Genomic DNA, 20,367 nt, shown 5'->3' on the forward strand with positions numbered 1-20,367 from the left:
TCCGCAGTGTACATTTTCTGGGCCAGGGCCCGGCGTGGGACGTATAAAGACAAAAGACTGCATGAAAACTTGCAAATTCCTTTAGATGCTTGCCGTCCTGTTTGGTCTACCTTTCACCACTCGTATAGTCGTTGACCAAACGGTGTGTCCTTGAAAAAGGGTGTTGAGATCCACTCAAACCTCACGCCCACATTCTTGAATGTCTCCAGCCCCAACCCCTCAACAACGGATAATTGGAATAAGTTATGGTCGTTGGGATCTTGTGCGGAGGGATGCTGGAGCCACCAGATTAGACGTTTGAGCCCAGGCACACACACTTCCTTATTCTTCGCAAGCTCCCGGAACAACACGAGATCATCCTCCGGGCCGGCTGGCTTCTCCTCGCAGCAATTCAGCCTTTCGAGCTGGAGCTCTTCCAACTGTGGTGGTAGGACTTCATGCAACATGGCGTGAGACAGCGTGGCATAAGGCACCGCTAGCCGTTTGAGGGCGGTCCACTGGACGAATGAACCAGGAGACTGCACCGGTTGGTAATTCCTGAGAGCATGGCCCGTTGTAGAGAGTGCAAGTTCTTCGATTGTTGATAGATGGGCTAGCAGTGCGGGTCTGAGATCAATCTCGTGTGCCGGGTCGTTGGGCACCATCAGAGGCTCCCAAGGTGATTTGATCTCGAAAACGAAGCATCTCAAGTGTATGACAGCGTTTAGGAATGCCGTTACAGAATCGCCATGGATGCGCGGACAGCAATTCAGGAATCGAAGGTCCTCCACAGCCGAAAGACCAGCACGGATTCGACGCTGATCAAGACATTTCTCAAGCTCGAATTTATCCGTGAAGAAGAGCTTCTCGGCCTGTACCTTCCGTACCGATGGCCCCCAAAGGTGCTTGGCTACGATCTCCAAGGGGACGCCAAGTTCCAACCACAGGCGGCCACCATTTGCGTTATAATGGTTCGTGACATGACTGAAATCGAACCGTTGGGCCGTGAGGTCCTTGCATTCAGTGGGGGTACCACCGCCATGAATAGCGGGTGGGTCGTATGAAAGCTTGCGCAGTCCCGGCATGCGACGGATGATGCTGATCTGGGGATAGCTGTGGTACCAGGGAAAGTGGGTGACTCTCAAGGAGAAGGCGGTGGTGTATCTGCCGAGTTCCGGACGCGCTTTCAGGGTTGCGATGAGTTGGTCTGTCCGCTTGAGGGTGGGTATGAATCCTACTGGACATTCCTCGAGTGGCTCCGCGTCCAGGTGAACGATGCGGTAGAGGAGGGGTTCGGTGAGGTTCTTGAAACGATGTGACACAAGCGTGACTCTTGCTAGGTCGCTGTTGAGGGGAATGTTGGCGACGACATTCTTGAGAATCTCGTTTGGAAAGTCTGTCAGCTTCATTGTGGTTGTATTATGATTTCCTTTTGTGGTTTGAATCTATGTGTTACTTGGGGAAGAGATAGATGGGAAGGGAAAGAAGAGTGGGTTGGGCGAAACGGAAGTTGCTTAGCGCCAACCCACTCTGAAACCACAGTATTCATCGGTCGGGCAAAATCCTACGGATTTCAGAGAAGCCTGGCATCATGCTTACCTTTGAAACGTTTCCAATCATCTGCTCAATGATGCTCTTATCTGTTTACTGCAAGCTGGATAGTGTATACCCGCCTTCAACATTTCGTGCTGATTATGGGCTTAGCCTAGACAATCCCACAATAGCTAATCAATCAGTTGGAGCGACGAATAACGTTGGAGAATCCTCCCATGGGTGAGGGCCGAGATAGGCTCGTGTCCGCCATCTGAGGTGATCATCTGCTCAAATGTATCTAGGAAGGCGGTGTATACGAGTATGTCTGCTTAGTTCGCCACGTGGGACGGGGGTTTAGTGGGTCACAGGATATGCCCCTGTTTCGGGCCGTTGTCAGGACCCCTGCAAGGGGTAGGAGACAGGTGTCCAGTACGATCTATATAGCCAACTGTTTTGCACCTGTCAATGGCTCGTCATTCGATTTCGTCTCTTTCGGAGTCATTATATACGCTCTATGTGGGCCCCTATATGTGCATGTGATGCGAGTTTTTCATGAATGGCACAACTAAAGAGAAATCAAACATGACTGACGCAAGTCGATTTGAAAAGCTGTATTCGAAGACTTTTTGGGTATACTCTACCACATCACGTACTACCTCCGAACTCCGATTTCTGTCACGTCAAGCTGTCCTCTTTGAACTCTGCGTGTCACATGAAAAGCACAGTCATGAGCTATGTTGAGATCGATCAGAAGATTGTATGCAAATTCTTGTCGTAACAGAGACCTACTCCGCCCGCGCAGCAATTGCACTTCTTCCAGCGAACAAGATGGGGCAGCCTGTATTCCAATCTCAAAGGCTTACCGAAAGCCGATCCAGTCCCGTCAGATATCCAAGCTGGCTCGAGAGGTAAGCAGATTTACCATGTCTTTGGCTGGTTTTGCATAATTTCCAGTCAAAAGTTGCTCGAGACACGGGCATACAGAGTTAATAAGATGCCTGTTGACCCCACCATCGACAAATTCTAAATCTCACTAGGTGGAAGTGAACGCATACTTGATTTTAATCATTGATTATAATCATTGATGTGGTATGTGTACCTGTTTGCCCAAGCATTTTGTATGCTGCCAAGGGGATCGGGTATGTAGGATATCAATGCCCATGGTCAGTTGGTGGGGATGCTGTACTGCGGTATGACTTCGGTGAGGCAGACGTATATTCAGAATGCGGACATGACTCAGAAGTGTGTTAAGGCTGTGACAGGATTTGATGTCGCATTCGGTCACTGATTGAACTCGATTGGATTGAGTTAGCAGCCACCAATTTCTCTTCGTCAGCTTTTGTTTTATCCCGCTTTCTAGGTTGCTCATGCATGAGCTTGAGTGAAAGTTGGTGGAATTTCGGTCGAAGACTTGCTCACTTGCCGGTTCGCTTTTTAGGGAGGTCGCTTCTATTAGCAGTCTCCCAGTTCGACTGCGTGACGCAAACTACGTAAGAGAGGACTTGATCCAGATCCATTCTGAAGTAGTGGTAGACATACAAAAGCCTTGCCAGCGCCACCCTTTCTATAGGGAATCCTAGCACCTCAATCCCTCTTCCACCTGTTCCAGCCTGGAACTTCCCCTACACAGACTCAATCCTCCTCCTAAGAATCCGCAACATCTTATGTCCCAATCTGGCAGTAGCTTATCCTTGAGCGTACCTGAATGATCTGGAAAGTACTGGTGGCATGTTTGATTTAGAAGTCGTACTCCAAACGACCTCGATAGCTGATGGAGATCCGGGTTCGAATATTGAATACAAGCAGAAGGTGAAGCGGTTTGAGGGCGGCTGCAGAGTACAATGGGATTTAGTTGCAGCAACACAATGCCCTGTTCCAATTTAATCAACCCCTTGCATCGTGATCTTCAACTCCACCTGTCCACAGATTCGCAGGATATTCCATGCTGACAGCGGAAATTGGAAATTCTCTCGGAATGAACTTGAGATATGTGACTAATGACGGATATGAGACAAAGTGTGGCCCAGCGAGCATTGACGGTCTAAGACACACCGCCCATTTGATTATGCAAAAGATTCGACATCAAGGAGGCTTGATTCCGCATTTGATATTTCTGAAAAGAGTTTCCTTCAAAATACATCCTTCCGGCGTCTTTCTCCTGTCAGCCAGTTTATCAAGATCTCACTGCCTACAAGCTGATCGGTCTATCTTTTGAACTGCACTTTCTCTTCTCAAGAGAATACTTGCCGTAATGTTCGCCTTCAAGGTCGCACTCGCTGGAGTCATAAGGTGAGCGCTTTCGAAACCTTTTCCTCCACAGTCACGATTTCGAAATTTCGTTTCCATCTATCGCGGAAAGGGAGAAGAAGCTATGACTCGGCCTCCAACCCCACCACATATCTTCCACCGCTATTCCTTCCTCCCTCTCCCGCCCGGGTTACTTATCCCACACGCTCACCAAACCCAACCAACCCATCACACTAACGCTCCCACAGTCTCCTTCCCCTCTCCCTCACCCACATGCCGCTCGACGGAATCCACCCTCCCCCTCCCAACAGCTTCTCCACCAGTATCACATCCTCCAACCCGACCGCCACAAACGCAAACAGCTGTCCCACAATCACATCGACGGTCCGCCCGGACGAGTGCTTCAAGGACCTGCAAGCGTGTCCTCAGTTCGTGATGCTGGAAACGACAACGGTGCCGTGCGGGTGTCCGGCCAGTGCTGAGACGACAACGGTCACTGCTTGTTACGGGTGTGGGAATGTGAGGTGAGCGATTTCTCCGGATCCTGATTTGATGTTGTTCGAAAGGAATCTGTTTCTTGACGGAATTTGTGATCTTGGGAAGGCAACTACTGACTGGAGAACTTGCAGATGGACTACTGTGATGGCGGAGGGCTGTTAGGGTTCGCTGAGCATAGAGGAAGGGTGGCGTAGTGTGGTGGATGGGGGCAAGGAGGGATGTCTTGTGAAAGGTTTTCCGTACTGTTGAACAAGGTTTCAACCAACAGATGCCACGGCTAGGCGCTGGGTTTATGCTTGTACCTGTGGAGAAAGACTGGGCAGGATCCGCCAGCGTCTACGACCTTGACGATTGAAGTATAACAATGCACCAGTCAAATTACGGCGCCATGATCCGAGGGCGCGTCAAAAAAACAATCGGAGTCAACATTCTGCAAGTAGAACAACGAAATCTTCGCTTTTCTTGTCGCTGCGCAGCTCTTTCTCTGTCTCTCTGTCCACCTTTCTGCCTTTCCCACGAAGCGGCGAAGACATTTGACCTGTAGACCAATTTGACCGATGTCAATTTTCCCAATTCTTGATCTAGCATACTTCCATTTATCAAAACTAGTAGTGGCACCTACGTGCAGTATTCTCTCCTATACTCGAATTGAATCTCACTGCATGGTGGAGAAAAAACGGGATTCGGAAAGTCACCGAAAACCGCCGAATGTTTTGGCGGCTAGAAGCCTAAGCCCATCAAACTGCCTGGTTAAACATGGGAGGAAGCTGAGGTGGTAAATGTAAGGTAAGGGTCCAACTGCTGGCGCATTCTACTGATGAGGCCATCGTCCTTCTAGCGTGAGTGAACAGTTCAAACTGCCTCCGCATCTTTGTACTACGATGAGACTACCGAACTACAGACTTCCTATGGACTGTGTCAGGTATCATAGCATGCATGCCAGCCGCCGCATGTGTGGTGGCTGCCACAGCCAAAAACTCCGATAGCTGTTCCCGTTATCTGAACGTAAGAGCATTGTGCGTATATAGCGCGTCTCTACCCACAGGCCATTCCACCACCCACCCATCTAAAGCTTGGAAGGATGCGGTCCACGCGAACCACTTGCAGACATCTTATAAGTTCTTGGAGGGAGGTAGGGTTGATTCCTACCGTGACTACCTACTTTCATATGCTAGTGTCAGCGCTAGGTACGATTTCAGTGCGACTCCTTTTACAGTGGAGATGTTTTTCTTTTCGCAATCATTAAGTCCCATACGAGATGCATAGAGAGTTTTAACTCTCAGTGACGAGTTAGATAGGTCCAAATCAAGTTCACCTCGAGCTTTGAGAATGCGATTCGGCATGATATGGAACTGACATTCAACTAGTTGGTAGCATAATATCTGTAAGCTAGTCTTTTGCTGGGTTCTCCAACTCCCTCTCATTCACAACCTCCAACCCGGTCTCGGTCGGCCAGTCCTTCCATCATTACTTGCAGGTTCCTCAAGCTATCCATCCCCTCCTTGCTCCTCATCTTCTCTTCCAGCTCACTAAGATCCTGGTGCCAGTACGACTGCGTAGGTTTTTCATCCAGACTCTCAACCAGTCTCTCGAAATTCTGCACCGATTCGCTCGATTCGGCGTTCAGCACCCACGCTACCAAGTAGACCAGCTCTGCGAGTTCGATGGGAAAGAATTCGATACCCATGGCATCACATATCCAGAAATGGGCCTCTTTCCAGTCGTTGAGCTTTGCATGGCACATGGCAATCTTGCATCTTAGCATGAAATGGAGGTAATTGAATGCGAACATCTCAGTCCGGCCACCCAGCAGCCCCGTCTCAAGAACAGTCTTGGGAGTAAGATACCGGTTTTTGGTGAATGTCTGTACTATGGCTGACATGTACTTGAGGATTGCTTGCGCATGGTACCCCCGGTCACTGAGTTTGACGGCTTCTCGTGACATGGTCATCACACGATCGACAGTATCTTCGACACTCGGGGCTGGTTTCGAGAGCCTCGCGACAACACTGTTCTTGTAATCAGTGTTTACGTGACCGCTTATGGTGAACTTGCGCACGCTGTGGAGAGCGGTGAATGGTTCCAACAAACGACGTTGAGCCGAAGTGGACACTGGTTCAATGATCATATTCTCGTTGGGTTGTGGACGCATGGCGACCTCGAAATGGACATCCGGGAGAGACGCTTCAGCTGGTTCGCAAGTAGCGTCGTGGTGTAACATTATTTGACACAATGATCCTAGATCATCGCAGGCAATCACATAATACATTCTTCCGTAGTCTACGTTGAGATATCTGGGATCTTCCTCCAGAGTGACTGACATGGCGCAGTATTCGAAGGAGTGTGCCTTGCTGCCTGTTCCACCTGCGTACAGTAATGCTATGCCTCCAACGGCTATATTATCATCAAGATTGAAAGTAATGCTTGATACCACGACGAAGAGGTTCTCGTGATACAAGATTTTGATGGCTTCATCGTGGATTTGTCGATTAGTACGAAGAACTGCGGACTGAAAGCGAAAGTAGGAGCACGGCCAGAGCTTTGCACAACATGGATCCTATGAGCACCGCCGACGTCAGCAAACTTCAATACCAGGTATCGCATGACTTACACGGTTAACATGTTCGGCATAGCATTTGACATTTTTGGCCAAGAACAGGTACCGGTAGATCTCGTCGCGTATCTCTCGCGGTAATCGATTCGTAAAGAGGGACACATCGATGTCAAGGTCAGCCATGGCTGAGCAGACGTTGAGAGGGCTCGAGGATCATAGGATATAATCGTAAGAGGTGGTTGAGGTCGCTTGGTGGTCTCGCGTAGGGAGGGAAATGTCTTCTTGCTCATTAGCAAAGACGACCTTGAGACTACAACTAAAGATTGAGTACGCCACTCGGCAGTCTTACGAAAAAGGACCAATGCTCCACGGCTTATCCTTTTTTGTCTTGAGGTCGAAAAACCTGCTGGCATCGTGTTTCAGGATGAGATGAAGATGATGGCAGACTACAAAGCGACATTCAAACGGAAGCCAATGTATTTGTGGCTAATGTTATCTAACGAGGTAAGCTTAGTGTCGATTCGGTACGGTACCGGCGGCTGCGTGGTAACTGTCTTGCTTGATTTCATTCACCAAATCTCAAAGCGAAGTGCCATAGAAATATGGTAATGTCAGGCTATGAATTTCCAAGCAACCTTCGTTGGATCTAATGCTCTGATCTTTTTTCATACTTCCTCCTACATAGTTCCTCATTTTATAGCCCGCTTAATTATTGTGACTGTACGGGTTTTTACTCAGGATATATTACGAAGCCAGCCTAGTGCGGTGCGGAAAATTACATCCGATCCAAAATACCCAGAAATTCATCTCCTCCAACTACCCTCCATGGGTCACGAGATCCAAACGCTCCGCTTAATTATTGTGACTGTACGGGTTTTTACTCAGGATATATTACGAAGCCAGCCTAGTGCGGTGCGGAAAATTACATCCGATCCAAAATACCCAGAAATTCATCTCCCTCCAACTACCCTCCATGGGTCACGAGGTCCAAACGCTGGCTTGGGATCTACGAAGAAGGTGCACTATGTTGATATGGGCACTGACATCTAATCCTGTCATGAAGTGCTAGAGAGGAGGTCTCAGGGCCGAAGGCTTCCGCACGCTGTCGTTAACATGCTCATCCCAGCTTTGTCCGAGCACAAGAAAGCTCGAGGGGCCAAAAATTCAAACGTAGGTGGCCGGATCTGGACTAGTCCTGAGAAGTGTAAAGTGTAACTTAAGGCAACTGAGAGGCACATAGTTTTGTCACTGCGCTGATAGTGTATCCAACCAAAAGATCTGATAAACCGACAATCTTTCATAAATAGGTACTGACAGCTTTCAGTATTAGCAAAAGGCTCCTTTCGGTGGTCTTTGTTGAGCCACGAAGATGTTGAACCACGAAGATATTATCTGGATGTCAAGTCGAAGACAAAGCCTGACTTTGTTTGCTGGCAAACAAAGCCTCAACGAAACCCAATGAACGCATATTTCTATCATCTTTTCTCGACTCCTCTTTGATTCCTCCTAGAACTCACCTCACAACAAATATTGCGCAACTAAACCTATCCAACAAAGAACGATAAAGACTTACGTCTAGTACAACCTCGTATAGATGTCAGACAATATGGCTTTTGACCAAACAGAAAAAATCGAGATACCTCTGATCGATTCACTGCAGCCGGCGATAGACAGCTCGCACGGGGCAAGTGGAGGAGTGTCTGATTCGCCAACCCGATCCGTCAATGCTTCGCCAACCCGATCCTCGAACTCGAACGGCTCAGTCCGAACGTCTTCTACGGCGGCCTACGAGCGGGCAGAGCGGGAAGCCGAGGACGCTTTCAATCAGCGCATCGAAAACCTGTGCCAGGATTTATGGCCTTCCCCAACGTCTATCAAGCACCGCTTCTTAGCTAGTCAAGCTGCTTTACGCCTACGCACGAATAAGTTCTTTCGCTCTTTTGTACCAGCGCCACAAGTACCACTGATCGAGCACCTCAAAGGTGGAGGTTTCAATCACATCACAAGTATAACACTACCGTCGTCTTACGATGAAGGCCACCGCAATCTCATCCTTCGAGTACCCCGAGAAGGCGAGTCACGGCCTGATCAGCAAGTGGCCCTTTTGGATTATGTACGACAGCGAACAGCAATCCCGGTAGCCTCGATCGAGGCTACCGACTTTACCTGCAACAACGCGGTAGGGAAACCATATGCCATCCAGCATCGGATTCCTGGACGAGATTTGGATTCGGTATGGGATGTTCTTAGCCGCTCACAGCGATGTGTAGTTGCAAAAGAAGTGGGCTGCTTGATAAGAGCTCTCTTGTCAGTGGAGAGTCCGGTCGCTGGCACTATTGAAGCAGCTACCAACGGCTCATACACTTCTGCCGAGCTGCCAAATATCGTCCCATTCATACTGACAGATGCACGTGGAGATCTCGTTGAGAAAATGGAGCCGGACGCGACCAGTGGTGCAGGGACTGCTCGTTCGAGCGAGACTACCGTGGAGTTCTTTGAATACTACCTCTCGCGCTGGAGGAAAACTGCTCTTGCAGAGAGTCTTGGGGAGACCAACTGTGACGTCGAATTGTACGATGACATGCTCAAAGTCGTGCACGAGATGAACGCCCTGTGCTTGTTCAAGCCAGAGTTGAACTGCTTGTGCCACCTTGATTTGCACCCTCGCAACATCATGGTCGAAATCAATTCCGAGGACTCCGTTCGAGTCACAGGGATTCTTGACTGGGACGAAGCGGTGGTGGCACCAAAATTTGTGAACTGTCAACCCCCTGGCTGGCTATGGGGCTACGACAAAGACATCCATACCGAGAATAGCTTACTTCCCTGGCCATATGAGCTGGAAGGGGCCAACAATACACCCTCGACACTCGAGCAACAGGAGCTCAAGTCCATTTTCGATGACCATGCTGGGCCCGAGTACCCACGATTGGCATACTCTGAATCCTCCCGCCTCATGAGGGGACTCTACAGAGTCGCAACACTTGGATTGACAGCGAATTGGCACAGTGCAGCGGCGGAGAGGATTGTGAAAGAGTGGAACATACTGCGCCCGAAACTTGACACACCATTTGTAGTCGAATCTGAAAGAGCCGTAAGCTACTATAAGAGTGATAGTAGCAGTGTTCTCGCTAGGTGAAAAAACTTACCCGATTTGCACATTCGTACTTGCCGTAGTGGTCTACTTGAGTAGCCTACATGTAGATACAGCTAGGTGCCTATTAGAAATTGTTCCTTCAGGGCTAGATATCTTCACGTATGGCTTTTTAGCCTACCGGTAACTCGGGTTACCAATAATAACCTAAAGATAACCTAGGTATTTAAATCCTTCAGGGTAAGAGGGTCCCGGAAGCGTCTTCGGGGGAGTGTAATGAAGCGTAGGGTTATTGATGGTGCTAGTATGATAGGGTGTGATTTGACCTTCGAGGAGTCCAAATTACCCTCACTCGACTTTCATCTGATGTTTTTAGACTGATAGAATTCTCCTCAAATGTGGTTGGAGAAAATGCTTTACATCTATGGTCAGACAGGCCAGATCGCGGATTGTCTCCTTCGTAGTTTGGCTTACCAGTTCATGCCCCAAATTTGAGTGAAACTTGGTGTAGGGGTACCTGTATGATTCGGTAAGGATCTATACTTTCGGGGGCTAATTACTAATTCATACCCCGAAACTATGAATCCTTACCGAATCATACCCCTAATTACTGAATCATACCCCTAGGGGTATGACTCAGTAATTTGCCATTACTTGGGGTATGATTCGGTAATTTATTATTTATAATAAAAATCGTAAGGCCATTCGATTATAGAAAAAGAGAAATATCTTCGATCGCATTTAATAAGTAATCTATCATCTTAAATATATCAGACGAAAGCCGAGTGGGCTAAATTTGCCCCAGCCTGTCTACACCCAGTCTGTGTGTTAGCAGCAGCCCCCACGGGGGCCCTGCGACGGCCCTAGGTCTAAATAGGGGTGTCTGGCTATTAAGCGCAGATATCCCCGAGATTAAATTTTTTAGCTAAGCTATTAATACTATAACTCTTATATATACTCTCTACTCTTAATACTATTTATATAGATATAGATATTTAATAGTATAGATATAAAGTAGATATATCTATAAGTAAGTAGACTATTAAAATATTAGATATATAATATATAGAACGAACGAATTAATTCTTTAAATCTCTTCGAGACTAGATTTTAAATATAGAATAAAATTAAATAACTAATTAATACGATAATTGAAAAGCGTAAGAACTAAATTCGATATATTTCTTTATTAAATTTCGATATAGATCGAGCTAATTATTAATTTATACTTCGAAACTATAAATTCTCACTAAATTATATCTCTAATTATTAAATTATATCTCTAGAAGTATAATTTAATAATTTATTATTACTTAAGATATAATTCGATAATTTATTATTTATAATAAAAATCGTAAAGAAGAGAATTCGCGATCTAGGTTATTAGTATATATAAAAGAATAAGATAGAACTAAACTAGAAAATCTTAAATTTATATATATAGTTAATTATTAATTTATTAGATCTACGCTTTTTAATTAGATATCGCGGGTAAATAAATTAGCGTTCGTAACTATTAAAAAAATAGATATACGTTATTAATATATAGAATAACTTTTTTATTTTCTATTAAGTTTTTAAGATTTTTTTTTAAATTATAGATCGAAATATAGGCTTTTAGATAAAAAAAGAATTTTTAAATTTAGTCTTATAATTATTAAAGCGTAAGGAATTCAAATATCGCTTATTAAAGTTTACTTATTAATATTAGAACTAGTATAGATACGATATTAGTATAAATGAGATAGAATAAGAATAATAAGACTATCGAACTATATAGATGAAAAGGAGATATAATATAATAGGAAATATCTTCGTTAAGACTCGCTAGCTATAGAATTAAGAAGTATATTAAGAATACGCTTATAATACTACCCCCCCCCTTTATAAAATTATATTCTATAATTAATAAGTAAAAAGATAGAAAGATGAATATATATATACGCTAGACGCCTGAAAAAATAATAAGAGTAGTAAAGAAATAATCGTATTCGAGACTTCTAGTATAGTATCTTTCTTTATAAACGATATTAGAAACGGTAGTAACTCTTTTTACTTATATTATAATAATATCGCTAGTTTTAATTTAAGCGTATATAGAGAGTTTAGACGAAAGGAAATCGATATAATATAATAAAAATCTTATCTATAAGCGTAGAGATAAATAGTAATAATTTTCGAATTTATATTTAAGCGAATAAGATATCGATTAAATAATACGACGTAATTAGTCGAGGGCTTTCGAATCGAATCGAGTCGTAGGCGCTAAAACTCTAATTTAATATTAAGTAAGTTTCTCTATAAGATATTATATAGACGATATCGATAGAGGCTATCGACGGCGATAATAAGATCTATAAATAACGTATAATAACTTCGAAAGATCTTTAGATATATAATAATAAGAAAAGTCTACTTAGTAAGTTTAATATAAGATTATTATTAAGTAATATAGATTTAAGAAATTAATTTACGAATGTGAAAAATGGGGCTATTCTAAAAACATCGAATAATTTTAATTCGTTTAAAAACGCGATGTTCGAGATATTACTAGATTATATATCGATTATAGGAAGCCCTAGTAACTAAGCTCGTATGCTTCGTCGAAATTTATATCGGATTTAGAGTATTTATAATACTTTTATATATAAGTCTAGTTTTTATCTATAAAATACTTTATTTTAATAAGATTTAAATTCTATATATTAAAAGTAAGGCGAGTTATAATCGAGTATTTACTCTTCTTTACGTTAGTCTTAATCTTTACTTTTATATATTACTTCGCGAATTCTTTAACTTTCTTTTTAATTAATTTCTTAATAAATTATTAATATTAAAGCTATATTTTTATAATACGTTTCTTTAATTTAGATATAATCTAATTTCTTATTAATAGATTAATTAAGTTATAATAACGAAGTTTTAATTTCTTTAATATATCGTTTATTAAACTATTATTTCTAAAATTATATTTAATATATTTAATAAGATTATCGTAGAATTTAAGAAATAATTAACTTTCTTAGCGTATTTTATTATAAGTATATTAATAGATTTTCTTAAGAACGAATAAGAGTATCTTATATACGTTATATAAATAATCTAGAAGATTATCGACTATAGAGTATAAGCGATATTATTATCTAATAAATACGTGCTAACTAGCTTTCTCTTTAAGTCTCGCTATAATATAGATAATTTTAAAGATATCGATAAGAAAATAATTATTATTATAGATAAGCTTATCTCGAATTCTTATTTTTTAGTTATTAAATAATATTAAATTAGTATTCGTAAAGATAGATAAATTTAATAGTCTTAGATTAAGTAATTATTTAATTAACTATAACGATATTAGTCGATATTAATTAGATTTAAGTATCTCGAAATCTTATAATATAGGTAATAATGAGGACGGCGGTAGGAGGGCAGAGATGTTAGGCGAGTTTTGGCCTTATATCTCCGATACTTCGTAATATCGCTAATATAGATTCTTAGTAGATAGAGATCGCTATATACGTAATATATGAAGTTATAGCGAATTTAAAAGCGAATATCTCGTATATAGATCTTCGTAGATAAGATAAGGCTAGCTATAATATATAGATAATCGACGATATAAAGATATATATCTTAGTATTAATATAGATAGATTTAAGTTAGAATTTATAATATATTAAATATAGATAAAAATAAGGCGGAGAAGATAAGCGTGAAAGTAAAAAATTTAATTAAGCTTCTCTATCGAGTGAAATAAAGAGATCTCTAGAACTTCGATACTATAAAGGCGTATACGAGTCGAGAAAGATAATAGATCTCTATATCGAGTGTTGAATTTTAGCTGTGATGTTCGAAATAGTATTATTTCTTCGCGGGGGTCTATAACACTCGTTTTTTAATCGATTAAGTCGCTATAAAGACTATAAATATACTAAATAATATCTTTTCGAATAGAAGAAAGTTCGTTAAGGGTATATTAGCCGGTAATAGACTTTTTACGAGAAATAAAGCGGAGAAGAATTTCTTATATTCGATATAGAGGAGTTATTTTTTAATAAATTAAACTATCGTTAATAATATAAATTATTTAATATAGATTCTTTCGAATAATATAAATATTTAATAATTTAAATATATAGTAAGACTTCTATATAATAGAAATATCTAGCGTTTTCTTTATTAAGCTCGATTACTTACTTTAAATAGAAAGTAAAAAACTCGTTAATTCTCTTCGTCGAAGATATATAAAGAAGCTTTATTATAATATTAGAATTAGTATAAGTATAATATTAATATAAATAAGATAGAATAAGAATAATAAGATTATCGAACTATATATATAAAAAGAAGGTATAATATAGTAGAAAATATCTTCGTTAAGACTCGCTAGTTATAGAACTAAGAGGTATATTAAGAATACGCTCGTAATAACTAAAGTTCGCTCGATAGCCCTAATTAAAAAATAGATATATATTATTTAATTTTAAAATAACTTTTTTATTTTCTATTAAAATTTTAAGATTTTTCTTTTAAATTATAGAACGTAATATGGGCTTTTAGATAAAAAAAGAATTACTAAATTTAGTCTTATAGATATTTAAAGGCAAGGAATTCAAATATCGCTCACTAAAGATCGCTTATCAAAGACCGCTTATCAAATTTACTCGACAGCCCTGATTAAAAAAAACGGTTATGAATTTAATTCATAGGCCTTTACTCGTTTAACTATAGAAAAAGAGAAATATCTTCGATCGTATTTAATAAGTAATCTATTAGTTTAAATATATTAAATGAAAGTCGAGTAGATTAAATTTAACCCTCTAGTCTATATATTAGTAATAGTCTCTACGAGAGCTTTATAACGATCTTACGAGAGTTTTATTTAGATTTAAATAGAAGTATCTAGCTATTAAGCGTAGATATTCTCGAAATTAGACTTTTTAGCTAAGTTACTAATATTATAACTCTTATATATACTTTTACTTTTAATAGTTTATATAGATATAGATATCTAGTAGTATAGATATAAAGTAGATATCTAGCTATATCTTCAAGTAGACTATTAGACTATTAGATATGTAATAAAATAAACGAATTGATTCTTTAAACCTCTCCGAGGCTAGGCTCTAAATATAATATATAATTAGATAATTAATTAATATAATAATTAAAAAGCGTAAGAACTAAATTCGATATATCTCTATATTAAATTTCGATATAGACTACTATAATAAGTTTAATAAATTATCGAATTATATTCTATATAATTAATTCTTATTAAATTATATTTTAAATTTTAATATAGAGATATAATTTAGTAATTAGAGATATAATTCGATAAGAATTTATAGTTTCGAGATATGAATTTATTAAAATATTTAAGAAGGATGAATTAATTACTTTAGAAGCACTCTAGGACGAGATTTTATATATAGGATAAATTTAGATAACTAGTCTAATAAGGTGGCTGAAAAGGCTGGAAAGCTTAGGGGCTAAGAATTCTAAGAATTTCAATACGCCTCTGCAGTTAAGCGTACTAGCCCATTAATAAAAAACATATAACTATATAAATATCTCATCGCCTCTATAGCGTTATAGGCTCTCTAGGCCTTACACCGTTCTAGTATTTATATCGTCTAGTGTTCGTAAGCCTTTTAGACTTCATATCGTTCTAATATTTATATTATCTAATATTTATAAGCCTTCAAACTCTATATCGTCTAGTATTTAAAAAGAAAACGCAATCGCTACAGTAGTCTCGTTCTCGATACGCTTTCGCTTTATACCTCTTATTATCTCGTAATATTACTTTAAAGCTAATTTTAAATACTCGATATAACACACTAATTTATATATCTTACTATACATCTTATAACTCTTTCGATTATTACTCTTACTTATAACCCTCGTATTTATAAATATATTAGCTATCTCCTCCGCCTTCGTAAGCTTTAGCTTTTCCCCTTTTCTCTCCTCTTTTAAAAGTATATTTATCGCTTTATGAGCCGTTATATCGACGGTAACAGCCTAGATTTTAATTAAGTATTAAAGATAATTAAGAAGAGATATCGATAGATAAAGAATCGTTTATTTATTAGACGTAAGTTTAACGTTAATAATTATAATACGCTCTTCGAGTAACTTAATATAAGTAATATAATCGATTATAAAGTCGAATTTATTATATTTAATAGTATAATATTATACGATAAAACGTATAAATTCGTTATCCCCGATAGAACGATAGAGATTCGCGAGATAAGATATTATTTTAAAGTTATAATTAAACTTATTAGCTATAAGTCGTTACTTAATAAAGCTATTAATAGTAGATATTATCGTATTAATAGTCTCTTTAAAAAAATTCTTTTATTTAACTAGAGCTATAACGATTAATATTTCGAAAGAGATCTCTTAAATATACTTTTATAACTTTTATTTACGTAATAAGATATATACGTTAATAAGTTATTTCGAGTAATTTATTTTAATAAGTTAATAAATAAATAACTTAAAGAATAGATTTAAGATAACTCGTTAGGCTATAATTAATATTAATACTAATACTAGTATTAATACAATAGATACTTAAAATTAATAGAGATTAGAGCTAGAGTTTATAAAGGTATATAATAACGATAATATATATAGTAGCGTTATAAAAGCGTCGGAATCGGGCTTATAACCTATTAAAATATTCAAGAAGAATAGATTAATTACTCTAGAAGCACTCTGGGATAAGGTTCTATATATAGGACAAATTCAGGTGGCTGGTTCAACAAGGTGGCTGGGAAGGCTGGGAAGCTTGAGGGCTAAGAATTTTAAGAATTTTAACAGAATTAGTAATTAGCCCGATATAGGCCACTATGGCAAGTTTGATAAATTATCGAATCATACCCCATGCAATCAATCCTTACCGAATCATACCCCAAATTTTGATGTAGGGGTATGATTCAGTAATTAGGGGTATAGTTTCGGGGTATGATTCGGTAATTAGCCCATACTTTCGGGGTATGAATTAGTAATACGCCCGGCCACGAGCCGAGACAGCCGGTGACCAGGTACCCGGATCCCGCGTTCATCATCAGCGCCATGATTAGTCTGCTACAGATCGCCGGCGCTTACAAAAGGATTTGCAGGGTCGCCAGAATCCCGGGATAGAGCAGTCGCTGAGTAGATAGCATTGTTCATCGCTAATTACTGCCGTGGTTGATTGAAGACGAGGGAGGATGAGAACGACTACGGTCTGTATATGTGTCTAGAGAGCATATTGAGAGTTGGGCTGAAGTGAGCTTTGATACAACGCCTATCTATTGACTTCTTCTTCTCTCTCCAATTTTGCAGTGACTCGTAGACAGTCATTCTCTGAGAAACGATGCGCCGACCAGGTCCTATGCTTGCAAACGCCATCGGATTTTAGTTATCACTGATACCCCCTCAGGATGAAGGGATGGTCTGCTGGGGTCGAAGACTCTCCTCCTGACTTGGAAACTTTCAGCGTGCGCATGAAGATGTGCGCGATAAGTTCAAGAGTCTCAAGATTGTGTCGATCGTGAGCCCCCTTTCCCGAAGGAGAAGAAGACAGGAGCTGGGAAGTGGAAAGTTTGAGCGAGGCTCTTATCTTAAGAGTGTTTCTTTTCAGCTCGAGCGCTTGGGGAACTTCGGCTCATCCCTATCAGTATATTTCAGCCTATCTCATCTTGGCTTACCCTACCTGTTCCTAGCTCAAACAATTGAACTGACCCTTGTCTTGATATTGATCACCGTTGATGGATGAAGCGGCGTAATTACAGCTAAGTGGTTTAAAGCGATATAGAAGTGCCCTGACTCGTAGCGGTCAGAGGGCGGTGCTTGTCTCGCCCTTCCTAATGGCTGACGTGTCTACATCGAGTATGACGCCTGTCCTTTAAGTTACATGAGCTGATACTTTCCTTTGACCGATCAATGTATGTTCATGCACAAGTAACTTTACGCGCGCGAATCAGCGAGATGAGTATTATCTTAAACTGGAACCTACGCCGCAAGGAACTTTCGCATAACGCTTATGCTATATTATTGAGCTATAGAAAGTAGATATACGTATTTAAAGTACTTAGTAAGGTTAGTATCTCTTTAATTAGCTTTAGAGGATATCTATACTTTTATAATTATATCGAATAAGATTAGCTAGCCTTAATAGAACTATAATAATTATAATTTTAAGAAGTACGCATTTATATTAAAGTTGTTAATAAATATTATATTAAAAATAATAAATAAAGGCTAGAAATTATTAATAAATAAAGTAATTACTATTTTTAAGATAGCGATAATATTTATAAGAAAGAATAAATAATAAATCTAAAATTTAGATAGTCTTAAATAAAGTATATAAACTAGCTATTAACTTAAGTAATCGAGATAATAATATAAAGAAAAAGATTATATATATTAAGTATTAGATAGTTAGTCTAAGAAGTAATATATTAATAATTAACTATATTAGCGTACTAAATTAATTCTCGATATTCTTTTTTACTATTAGAGAAATCTCTATTATATTATTAATAATATCAAAATAAGATTAAATACTATATAATAAGCTAAATAAGATTATTATAAAGTTATAAGACGAAATAATAAGTAAGATATTAAAGAGAAAGATATCGAGTAAGATAATTATAATAATTAATAAATATATAAAGAGTATAAATATTATAAGAAAATCTATTAGAATAATTAGAAGGCTAGCGAGTAGCGATATATATATTATAACTATAAATAAGAAGAAGATAAATAAACTAAGAAAAATTAAAAATTAAACTTTAAAGTTAAGTAATAGCGCGAGAGTAATTATTAAAACGTATAGTCTTCTACTTTATAAAGTGAGAATTAATATATTTAATATTAAAGATATAATCGCGGTAATTAAAAGGATTTAGAATAAGAATATTAATACGCTAAATTTTAATATAGTATAACTAAGCTAATTCGACGCGAATAAAAAGAATTATAATAAGAGTTTATTAATTATTAAATTAATATCTCTAGAGAAAAGAAATAAAGTATTAAAAAAAGGTTTAGTTATTAATTTGAAATTATATAGCTATTACGTTTATAATAAGTAATATAAATTAAAGTAATACTTTATATACTAAAAATATAATTATCTATCGATTATATACTCTAAAAAGAATTACTTAATATACGAGAAATACTTAAGAGAGTATTATTATAAAGAATATACGATCGATACTTATAAATATCTAATTTATAAGGGATTATATAAGGCTTAAAATAAGATATATATAATAAAGAAGAGAAAGATAGCGAGAATAAGAATAACGAGATAATAAACTTCTTTACGATTTATAATAACGAAGAAGATATCGGCTAGCTATTAAATAAGCGATTAATTAAATAATTATTTTTAAAATATATTTAATTATAGATAAAATAAGGAATTTTTTTTAAAGCTAATATCTACGCGCGATAGATTAATAGATAAAGATAGAATAGTTAGTAGAGAAGAAATTAGAGCGTTAAACCTCAAAAGAATTATTATATCGAATCTCTAGCTAAGTAAAAGAAGATATATTTTTATATTATTAATAAAGATTTTATTTAGAAATAGATTATTCTTTAAAGTAGTAAACGAAGCTAAATAATATAAGAATGATATAATAATAGAGGAAATTAATAATTTCGAAAATGATAGATAGCCTTTAAGTTAAAAGAGTAGTAATAAGAGAATTACGGTTTTCGTTAATAGGAATAAAAAGAGATATATTTAATTTATCGACGATTAAGAAAAGAAGAATACTTAGAAAGAGAATATAGACTTTATAGACTAGGCGGAGTGAGTAAGTAATATTAATAATAATATTAAGAAATAGTAGTATATCTTAGTTAGCTATTAATACTATAATATAATATAAGAAAATTTAGAATAATTATAGTAGAATTCTTTAATAATAAAAAGATTTATAATATTAATATAGTAGTAATTTAAAAGCTCTAGAGAAATATTAATATAAATATATCGTATTATCTTTTAAAAAATAGATTTAATTTAATCTACCTCTATTATAATAATATATAAATATACTTCTATATTAATAAGAGAATATTATTAAAATAATAATACTTATTATATTATTTATTAAATCTTTATACTCTTAATATTAAGTTTAAAAATAATAGAATTATATATATATATAATATCTATAATCTTAATAACTAATAAATAAACGAACTTAACGAATTATATAAAATACTTATAAAATTTAAAAATAATAAATAAATTATATTAGATAACTTTAATCTTTATTATATAATATAAAGAGAATTAGATATTTATATTAATAAGAGAGTAAAAAAACTAATACTTATAGCGAAAGAATTCGCTATAAAATAAGTATTATTAATAAAAATAATAATATATAAAGAAAACTATTAAATAATAATAGATCTATTATTTGTT

The 20,367-nt window shown here is 37.6% G+C and overlaps 3 protein-coding genes across 3 annotated transcripts; 1 reads left to right on the plus strand and 2 right to left on the minus strand.

Annotated features, from left to right (window-relative positions):
* Positions 1-113: 113 nt before the first annotated feature.
* Positions 114-1,388, minus strand: HO173_002593 (uncharacterized protein; the record flags this gene model as incomplete). The annotated part of the gene is made up of 1 exon (XM_037304525.1): positions 114-1,388. One exon carries the CDS (start codon positions 1,386-1,388, stop codon positions 114-116), a length of 1,275 nt encoding a protein of 424 aa, XP_037168618.1.
* A 4,289-nt stretch (positions 1,389-5,677) lies between these two features.
* On the minus strand, positions 5,678-6,994 carry HO173_002594 (uncharacterized protein; the record flags this gene model as incomplete). Its single annotated transcript, XM_037304526.1, has 2 exons — positions 5,678-6,814; positions 6,869-6,994. The coding sequence occupies 2 exons, from the start codon at positions 6,992-6,994 to the stop codon at positions 5,678-5,680; spliced, it is 1,263 nt and encodes a 420-aa protein (XP_037168619.1).
* A 1,423-nt stretch (positions 6,995-8,417) lies between these two features.
* HO173_002595 (uncharacterized protein) lies at positions 8,418-9,950 on the plus strand (the record flags this gene model as incomplete). The annotated part of the gene is made up of 1 exon (XM_037304527.1): positions 8,418-9,950. One exon carries the CDS (start codon positions 8,418-8,420, stop codon positions 9,948-9,950), a length of 1,533 nt encoding a protein of 510 aa, XP_037168620.1.
* Positions 9,951-20,367: the final 10,417 nt, after the last annotated feature.

The sequence above is a fragment of the Letharia columbiana genome, assembly GCF_014066305.1.
Source record: "Letharia columbiana isolate WasteWater2 chromosome Unknown Sc0000005_s0, whole genome shotgun sequence".
NCBI classification, from domain to species: domain Eukaryota; kingdom Fungi; phylum Ascomycota; class Lecanoromycetes; order Lecanorales; family Parmeliaceae; genus Letharia; species Letharia columbiana.